Source organism: Nerophis ophidion, linkage group LG02 (genome assembly GCF_033978795.1).
Source record: "Nerophis ophidion isolate RoL-2023_Sa linkage group LG02, RoL_Noph_v1.0, whole genome shotgun sequence".
Taxonomy (NCBI): domain Eukaryota; kingdom Metazoa; phylum Chordata; class Actinopteri; order Syngnathiformes; family Syngnathidae; genus Nerophis; species Nerophis ophidion.
In genome coordinates, this window is record NC_084612.1 from 6068917 (window position 1) to 6079616 (window position 10700).

A 10700-nucleotide genomic window follows, 5' to 3' on the forward strand; every position below is an offset into this window, starting at 1 on the left:
CATTTTCCTCAACTGATGTACTAACATCATGTGTTTTATTTTGTACATATGTAGCACCATCTACAAAGAACAAACAATTGCTATGTTGCTTAGTTGGGTCTGCTCCTTTCTTTGGCCACGCTCCCCCAACCCCAGCCGACGCTGGCGTGCAACACCGCAGAGGCTACCACAGTGTATATGTTTTTTTTGTTTTGTTTTTACTTTTGTAGCTGGATGTAGAAATGTCTGGTTGCATCAGTTCTGCTCTTTTTACGTCTTTAATGTACTTTGCGTTCTTTGATGTTTCCTCCTTGCACACATACTTATGTGCGCTATGGCTTTGAGTTTTTTTCCCCCCTTGGCTTCAGTCTGGACCCCCTCTCTCTCCAGGGGTCCAGGCTTAGACTGATTTTTTTTTTCTCAGCCCCCCAGCCTTTACCTGTCGTCGGAGGTTGGCGGACCCAACAGCGATCCTGTTCTGTCTCCCTATAATGTTTGTCTGATCTTGAATCTTAATTTCCCCTCGGGGATTAATAAAGTATTTCTGATTTTGATTCTATTTCGTCATCCAGAGGACACATTTAGAACAGTTGTTTCAGTCATTCAAAAATTTCAGGTAGATTTTTGTACTTAGCAAACGAATAAAACCTGTTCGCGGCCCAACACTTACCCCTGTGTGATGTTCGGGTCTGTGGGACCCATTTTAAAATGTTTTTATTAAAAGAAAAATTATACAATTAATTAATTTTTCAAACTGAGACTCACTGACTTTGGCTCATTTTCCATAAATGAGCCAAAGAACATATATCAGAATACAATGACTATTTAATGACCACACACCATACACCCCCCCTACACATTTCTATTACATATAAGATGTCCGGGTCCACTAGACCCAGGGCTAATAGAAGTGTGAAATTGATGTTCTGTGTACCACACACACACACACACACACACACTCACAGCAGGCCTAGACAGGAGCAGGACAGAGTGTAGGTACACAGAACATCAGAGGGTCAAATGTGCGAGAAAAGGAGAGCAGACAGAGTTGACAAACAATGTTGCAACCTTGTGTGTGAACCGCAGGTGCAGAGACACAAAAGAAGAATCCCTGTGGGATGCAGAAACTGGCAGAGAAATTTCCCGTGCAACGTTCATATTGTTGTTGCTCAGCCAGCGTTTGTGGGTCTGATGGACCCGTTGCATTTTGTGGCTTTTAATGCCTAACACTGCGGCATTTGAGGCATTAAAAGCCATTAAAATGCAACGGGTCCATTAGACCTACAAACGCTGGCTGAGTAACAACAATATGAACATTACACAAGGGTTGAGAAAAACTAACATAAAACATTTTCCAAAAAAAGCACAAAATATATCAGAATACCAGGAAAAATTCTACATTAGCCCACAACAAAATGGAGGGCCTGTTGTCGGCCATGAACAAGAGATTGAGTGTGTCGTCTGTGCGCGTGTGCGAGGGGGCGGGTCCGGTCACATGGTCCCGTTGTGGGTGCGTTTAGGGGGAGGTTGCGGGGGAGGCAGTGCCCAAAGTAATGTCACGTCTAGCCGCGGGCCTGCCGGGCGAGCCCAGCGTGGCTAGAAGCTGCCCTTTCTATTGGCTGGATGTGTGAGGGCCCGCGGCAGTGGCACGGGGGGGGTGAGTGTGTGTAGCGTGCAAACACGCACACACACGTGCCTCTTGTATCAAACTTGGCCACAGCAGCGGGGATGCGTACCCACCAGCCTGCCTGCCTGCCTGCCCGCTGGGGGGGAGGCGAACAGGGACAATCAATGTGCGCTTTCATGTCTCTCGTGTTCTTTTATGTTATCTCTCAGCATGTGTTGTCGGCTGGGTATTTGTGTGTGACGTCTGATCAGCGAAGAACGGGGGCTTTACTTTCAGATGGTGTGTGTGTGTGTTGGGGGGTGGGGGGGGGTGTGTGTAAAAGGTTGCTTTGGTGTACAAAGTCGGATCTAAAATGTGCATGCAGTTGCTTCTGATATTTTTCTCCTGAAAGCCCGATGGCGAGGCATGGCCTTTAGGGTGTTGCCACTTCACATTTAGCACGGCGGAACTGTTGGGAGATTCAAACACACTGACAACACAAAATGGGGGCGGAGGATAATAGCGGCGATGCACGGCGGTTGAAAATCAAACTTGGGTTTAAGTTGAAGCGGATAAAAACATATTTGGTGCAAAAACCTATTTTGACTGCGATGGACGACCAATCGGCTCCAAAGACACCTTTCGTCATATCATTAGAATGCAGGCTTGACTAGACATTACATTATTAGAACGTCGGTGAGGTAGGTTTTGTTACAGGTTTTGGTTTCAAATACAAATAGAGCTACAATGAATGATCGATTAATTTCAGTCAAAAAAAGGCTTTGATTTGTATTTTGTTACTTCAATGATACATATATTAAGTAAAAAATGTGGATAATGTTTCCGCCAGCCACCCGCTCTGCTATCAACACACCTGACTAGGGCCTTTTATTAATATCTCAATATTTTCAAGCCATGTCACGATCCATCCATCCATCCATCATCTTCCGCTTATCCGAGGTCGGGTCGCGGGGGCAGCAGCCTAAGCAGGGAAGCCCAGACTTCCCTCTCTCCAGCCACTTCGTCTAGTTCTTCCCGGGGGATCCCGAGGCGTTCCCAGGCCAGCCGGGAGACATAGTCTTCCCAACGTGTCCTGGGTCTTCCCCGTGGCCTCCTACCAGCTGGACGTGCCCTAAACACCTCCCTAGGGAGGCGTTCGGGTGGCATCCTGACCAGATACCCGAACCACCTCATCTGGCTCCTCTCGATGTGGAGGAGCAGCGGCTTTACGTTGAGTTCCTCCCGGATGGCAGAGCTTCTCACCCTATCTCTAAGGGAGAGCCCCGCCACCCGGCGGAGGAAACTCATTTCGGCCGCTTGTACCCGTGATCTTATCCTTTCGGAGCCAGATGAGGTGGTTCGGGCATCTGGTCAGGATGCCACCCGAACGCCTCCCTAGGGAGCTGTTTAGGGCACGTCCAGCTGGTAGGAGGCCACGGGGAAGACCCAGGACACGTCGGGAAGACTATGTCTCCCGGCTGGCCTGGGATCGCCTCGGGATCCCCCGGGAAGAACTAGACGAAGTGGCTGGAGAGAGGGAAGTCTGGGCTTCCCTGCTTAGGCTACTGCCCCCGCGACCCGACCTCGGATAAGCGGAAGATGATGGATGGATGGATGGATGGATCGTGACATGGCTTGAAAATATCGAGATATTAATAAAAGGCCATATCGCCCAGCCCTAGTCAGGTGTGTTGATGGGAACGTAGATCGACCGGTAAATTGAGAGCTTTGCCTTCCGGCTCAGCTCCTTCTTCACCACAACGGATCGATACAACGTCCGCATTACTGAAGACGCCGCACCGATCCGCCTGTCGATCTCACGATCCACTCTTCCCTCACTCGTGAACAAGACTCCTAGGTACTTGAACTCCTCCACTTGGGGCAGGGTTTCCTCCCCAACCCGGAGATGGCACTCCACCCTTTTCCGGGCGAGAACCATGGACTCGGACTTGGAGGTGCTGATTCTCATTCCGGTCGCTTCACACTCGGCTGCGAACCGATCCAGTGAGAGCTGAAGATCCCGGCCAGATGAAGCCATCAAGACCACATCATCTGCAAAAAGCAGAGACCTAATCCCGAGGCCACCAAACCGGATCCCCTCAATGCCTTGACTGCGCCTAGAAATTCTGTCCATTAAAGTTATGAACAGAATCGGTGACAAAGGACAGCCTTGGCGGCAGCCATGTCACAATACACGATATATATCTCGATATTTTGCCTTAGCCTTGAATGAACACTTGATGCATATAATCACAGCAGTATGATGATTCTGTGTGTCTACATTAAAACATTCTTCTTCATACCGCATTAATATATACTCGTTTTGAACTTTCATGCAGAGAGGGAAACCAAAATTAAGTCAATTTACCAAAACTGTATTTATTAAACAGTTATTAAGCAGTGGCACAAACATTCATGTCATTTCCAAAACAGAAAGTGCAAGAGTATCAGAGACATTTTAAAACAAGCTATGAGTGCACTTTTGTGCATGATGTCACTAAGATGACATATCAAAACAACACTAAATTAAAGTGCACTTTTTGTACAGAACGCCACTACAATAGTTGAAAACAAATAAAGTGCACTTTTGTGCATGATGTCACACAAGATATTTCAATAAGTGTCGAATAAAAATGAGCTGCATAATAGGAAATCAAATAGTGTATGTTCTTCGCTATGTGGTAGGCTATTTTTTTTATACGGTGTTGATGTGGAAATGGTTGCTTCGGCATTTTGTGGGTGTGGCACCGAACGGAGATATTGACATGCGGAGTTACAAGCCCTCTTCATTCTCTAGCGGGTGACTTTTCAAATGATGCTAAAAATTAGCAGTAGGTGCTACTTTTTGTAACAACGCTTTTACCGCATACTTGTTCGACATCTTCCCGCTTGAAGCCAGACGATGGACCCCGTGCTGCATTTGTTAGAAATAAATTATTCCTTCATTTCTTAAAAGATTCGAACCTTCTATCTCTCGTATTACCACTCGCACCACTCCGCTAGCATCACAACTATTGTTACGTCTCTGTGAGAAGGAGAGGCACGAAAGAGTGAGAAGAGCCTGTAGTGTAATGCCCACAGCTAAAAGCAACTGCATGAGAATGTATACTCGAATTAATTGATTGATTGATTGATTGATTGATTGATTGATTGATTGAAACTTTTATTAGTAGATTGCACAGTTCAGTACATATTCCGTACAATTGACCACTAAATGGTAACACCCGAATACGTTTTTCAACTTGTTTAAGTGGGAGGAAGCCGGAGTACCCGGAGGGAACCCACGCATTCACGGGGAGAACATGCAAACTCCACACAGAAAGATCCCGAGCCTGGATTTGAACCCAGGACTGCAGGACCTTCGTATTGTGAGGCAGACGCACTAACCCCTCTCCCACCGGGTACTCCGGCTTCCTCCCACCGCCAAAAACATGCACCTGGGGATAAGTTGATTGGCAACACTAAGTTGGCCCTAGTGTGTGAATGTGAGTGTGAATGTTGTCTGTCTATCTGTGTTGGCCCTGCGATGAGGTGGCGACTTGTCCAGGGTGTACCCCGCCTTCCGCCCGATTGTAGCTGAGATAGGCGCCAGCGCCCCCCGCGACCCCGAACGGGAATAAGCGGCAGAAAATGGATGAACTTGTTTAAGTCGGGGTCCACGTTACTCAATTCATTGTAAAATATCACAATATAGTCATTTTCTATATCGCACAGAGACAAACCCGTAATATATCGAGTGTATTTGATATATCGCCCAGCCCTACACATGACGCTGATGACTCTTCTCCTTTCATGAGCCAGCGTGTCCTGCGTTCCAGTGCCAGAACGTAGCTACTTGTATTTGATTGAATTTATTTATTTATTCCGGCAGACGGACATAAATAGCAACCCTTCATCACTCTTTGTAATTTGACAGACATGCAACGGCACCCACCGAAAAGGGATACGGGGAAAATAGGAAGAATGCTTATCCATGTCCCGCCCCTAATTTACAATCAACTCATATATTGGTTATATAGTCCAAGTTTCAACAGGAGATTTGATGGATACATGACAATTCTAGATCAAGTAAAACATATGCATAATGGATGATGATGACAAGTCAGTATTCATACACCAATATGGATATAATAGCATTTAGCGACCATGAGATTAGCTCCATCTTGCCTGGGTATCTTTTGTCTTCTGAAAACTTGTCTTGTGTGTTAGGTCCCTAATTCCACAGTGAGTTATTTTGCACCTGTGTCCCACAGTTGAGACGGTCCAAAAAACTAGTCATGTTTTTGATATTTTCCCAACAATACATTTTTTACCGCAAAGTTGAACACTCTTAGGCTAGAAGACAGTTTAATTTCTCCGCTCACATTGTCCCACAGTTTCACCCCCGCTATTGATAATGTTTGAGCCTTGAATGTGGAATTTACAATGTTATGCTTGAATATCAGGACAGCCCTGAGTTCATGTGGACCACCTTTGAGTGAAACAGACTCTGTATATTTGCAGGTGCAGCCCTTTGTGAGGCCATAAATATAACCTGAAGCCTACTGTATTCAATTATATCATGGTGTTTAAGAAAATTACTCATTATGAACATATTATTGGTATGAGTCTATATGGGGCATAATGTATAATTGTAATTGCTTTTTTTCTGCAGCTTAAGTAACTGTTCAATAGTGTTCCTGTAGGTGTGCTCCCAGATTTCAGCGCAATACTGTAAATGCGACAATAAAAGAGCTAAGTAATTCGTTTCTTGTACAGTAAGCCTCACACGTCTCTCGCTTCCTTGCTAATGTGCTTCTTCGCTCATCGTGTCTTGTCCCGTGTCGTCATCCTGCAACCTTTCATTATCCCCTGGTTTCGAGCTGTGTGTCTCGTCTCCCTGGATCCCCTCTGGACTTTCTGCTGCCTTCCTGGATCTCGACCTCTCGTCTGCCTTTGGATCACGATGCCTCTCTCCAGCACCTGACCTCCTGCCTGTCCCTGGTCCTCCGAGCCTGCCTTTCACCTTCTGGACTTCTGCACCGATTTCAACACGCACCGTCAACACCACTTGGTAACACTCCTCATATACTCGCTACACGTAGTCACACTCTATACCTTTGGTTTAATCATTACTATATATATATATATATATCTTTCAATAAACACACTGCAAACTAACAACGTCGCTTCCTCCATGCCGTCTACTTCTCCCGCTGTACCGTTACAAAACTACTCCAATAGAGCATACATGAACGTGGTGCACCTGTTAGTGATGCAGCTTGCACTGTGTGTGCGTGTGTGTGTGTGTGTGTGTGTGTGTGTGTGTGTGTGTGTGTGTGTGTGTGTGTGTGTGTGTGGCGGGGAAAGTTCCGAGAGCTGGTTCATAGAAAAAAAAAAAATGACAGGGTGGAAAGAGATCAAGGGGCCCAAAGAAGAGAGATCAAGGGGCCCAAAGAAGACAAGAGAGAGTTATTGTGACATCTTTCCAACTGAAAAAGACCGACAATGTTGGTGAAATATTTGCACACACACACACACATTAAATATATATATATATATATATATATATATATATATATATATATATATATATATAACTATATATGTATATATACTGTTATATAACTATATATGTATATATATATATGGGCTTCACGGTGGCAGAGGGGTTAGTGCGTCTGCCTCACAATACGAAGGTCCTGCAGTCCTGGGTTCAAATCCAGGCTCGGGATCTTTCTGTGTGGAGTTTGCATGTTCTCCCCATGAATGCGTGGGTTCCCTCCGGGTACTCCGGCTTCCTCCCACCTCCAAAGACATGCACCTGGGGATAGGTTGATTGGCAACGCTAAATTGGCCCTAGTGTGTGAATGTGAGTGTGAATGTTGTCTGTCTATCTGTGTTGGCCCTGCGATGAGGTGGCAACTTGTCCAGGGTGTACCCCGCCTTCCGCCCGATTGTAGCTGAGATAGGCGCCAGCGCCCCCCGCGACCCCGAAAGGGAATAAGCGGTAGAAAATGGATGGATGGATGGATGTATACATATATGTGTGTGTGTGTGTATGTAAGCTGTGAAAGTTTTTAAGAACACTAATACAAAACCTCACAATAATGTCCGATTGAATGCTAAAGACGTTATGATAGACCGCCTTATAAAACGAAATTGACTTAATTTTTTTTTTTTTTTTTACTGAATAAGACACCAAGAATGTACATGAAATAAAGACTGTGAGATTTAGAATATTAACTATGAACCATAAAACACTGAATATTGACAACATATGAATGTCACACCCCCTGTCAATCCACATATTTTACAATCAAGCGAAATGTAACAAAAAAGAAGTTGAAGGGTAAAAATAACCCCCCAAAAAATACAATCTGATATATTACTAAGCTTTACAATTTGGTTTTAAATATCTCCTTCCGCATCTGTCCCTCACACGAGGCTGGCCGCTCTGGCAACACTCTGTGGATACTCTGTGGAAACGCTCCCCACCCACACTGCTTGGTACCCCGTCTGAGCTGCTGTGACGTACATTACCATAGTAACTAGCATATCATGCAAAAGCGCAGATTCCAACCATTGAAATAATTTATATAGTTCAAGACTTACGGTTATTTGAAAACTTTGCATTGTAAATCATGTTTTTTAAAGATCTAAAAAAAAAAAAAGGATTTGGGAATGTCTGGCGGGCCAGATTGAAAAGCTTAACAGGCCTTAATTTGCCCAGGTTTGTGTTAGAGACATGCGTGGACAAACGCAGCTTATTAACAATACACCACAGACATATGCAAGAATGTGTTCCCGGTAGAGTAGATTTTGGACAACACATTGAGGGACCTTGTTGAGAAAAATATTATCACAGTGCACAATTCTGCACTTGCATTGTCTGAGCATATGCAAAAATAAAAAATAAAAAAAGCTAAGTAAAACAAGTGAAGCTTGAAGCAGGCATGGCGTCTGTCCGCTTGGCAAACGCAGCCTCCAAATTATCAATGCTAAGCGTATTACCTTCTGCCCCAAACAACACACCAATCTCTGCGGGCCTGACCTTAAAGAATCCCTCAGTAAAAGTGAGTGGGGCGAGACAGCAGACCGGAGAGAGAGAGAGAGTGCGGCCGATCGTACTGATGGCACCAGGATGCCGGCATCCCATCCTGGCAGTTGGCACCAGGCATGTGCTTCCCAGCGCCCACAGCAACTGCCTGCACTTTCAGATTTATGACTGTATGATAAATGAAGACCTCCTTTTTACCATCTGCAACCCTCCAGTCTCCTGCCTTTCCCGGCACTGACGTGGCCTCCATGAGTGGATTTCTGATTTGGATCTGGTGCCGCCGTGACCAGTCCACCTTGCCTTGGACATTGATATGAGACATTGTTTTCTTTGACTTATGATTGGAACATCAGTTCATTAGAATGTTTACCAAGGACTCACATGACTTCCTTCTGTTGGCAACTGTTTTTTATCAGAGAGAGTTTTAGATTTACTTTGGGTACTTTTTACATGAACAAAATCCCCAAAAATTTAAGTTTTACTTTGTTTTTCTGACTGTTATTTTAAGATAGAATAGAATAGAATACAATAGAATAGAATATAAATTACTTTATTGATCCCTGGGGGAAATTCAGCACCACAGATTGCTCACAATAAACAATAAACACAGGTATTGTTTACGTGTGAATAACATAAATACAGTCTGTATCAGTGTTTTTCAACCTTTTTTGAGCCAAGGCACATTTTTTGCGTTGAAAAAATCCACAGCTACACCACCAGCAGACATCATTAAAAAAACGAAACTCAGTTGACAGTAAAAAGTCGTTGGCGCAATTGTTGGGTATGACTTTAAACCAGGGGTCGGGAACATTTTTGGCTGAGAGAGCCATGCAAGCGTAATATTTTAAAAATTATTTCCGTGAGAGCCCTATAATATTTTTTTTTAAGACTGAATACAACTAAATGCGTGCATTTTTAAGTAAGATCAGTGTCTTATTTTTAATTAATAACATTGTTATTCTGAAGGTAACCAACAAAAAATAGAATACTTCTTACCATTAATGCGACTTCTTGAAAAGGTGCGGTAGAAACCGGTTGGATGGATTAAAATCCATGAAATGCATGTTTTATGTTTTGAATGTTATTTTTGACACTGTGATTACCAGCAAAATTATTCAGTACTTATTGTGTTAAGCAATGTCAGCTAAGATTTATCTGAGAGCCAGGTGTAGTCATCAAAAGAGCCACATCTGACTCTAGAGCCATAGGTTCCCTACCCCTGCTTTGCACCATAACCAAGCATGCATCACTATAGCTCTTATCTCAAAGTAGGTGTACACTGTCACCACCTGTCACATCACCCCGACTTATTTGGATTTTATTGCTGTTTTCCTGTGTGTAGTGTTTTAGTTCTTGTCTTGCGCTCCTATTTTAATGGCTTTTTCTCTCTTTTTGGTATTTTCCTGTAGCAGTTTCATGTCTTCCTTTGTGCGATATTTCGCGCATCTACTTTGTTTTAGCAATCAAGAAGATTTTAGTTGTTTTTATCAGTTCTTTGTGAGGACATTGTCGATTGTCATGTCATGTTCGGATGTACTTTGTGGACGCCGTTGCCCCACAGTAAGTCTTTACTGTCGTCCAGCATTCTGTTTTTGTTTACTTTGTAGCCAGTTCAGTTTTAGTTTCATTCTGCGTAGCTTTCCCTAAGCTTCACTTACTTTTCTTAGGGGCACCCACTGTTTGTTTATTTTTGGTTTAAGCATTACACTCAATTTTACCTTCACCCTGCCTCCCGCTGTTTCCGACATCTACAAAGCAATTAGCACCGGCTGCCACCTACTAATATGGAAGAGTATTACAAGGTTACTCTGCCGAGCTCTAGAAAGCACCAACACTCAACAACAACACATCATTTCATTTGCAGACTATAATTACTGGTTTGCAAAAAATATTTGTAACCCAAATAGGTGAAATTAGACAATCTCCCACGGCACACCAGACTGTATCTCATGGCACACTAGTGTGCCGCGGCACAGTGGTTGAAAAACACTGGTCTATTATACAGCATTATTCACATGTGCCCCAATATATATACATACGTGTATATATAGGTATATAACTATACATACATGTACA

At 43.9% G+C, this 10700-nt stretch overlaps 1 protein-coding gene across 3 annotated transcripts in view; it reads right to left on the minus strand.

Moving 5' to 3' along the window:
- LOC133536309 (transcription initiation factor TFIID subunit 4-like) overlaps window positions 1-10700 on the minus strand; it is a 307989-nt gene that overhangs the window by 83347 nt on the left and 213942 nt on the right. Inside the window, exon 14 of one of the 3 annotated variants that reach the window (XM_061876752.1) lies at window positions 5366-6601. The exons of the other annotated variants lie outside the window; for them this stretch is intronic. Within the exon in view, the coding sequence (XP_061732736.1) occupies window positions 6587-6601 (15 nt within the window). The 3' untranslated portion in view covers window positions 5366-6586. Of the gene's footprint in view, window positions 1-5365; window positions 6602-10700 lie in introns of those variants that run through there. 3 annotated transcript variants of the gene reach the window in all.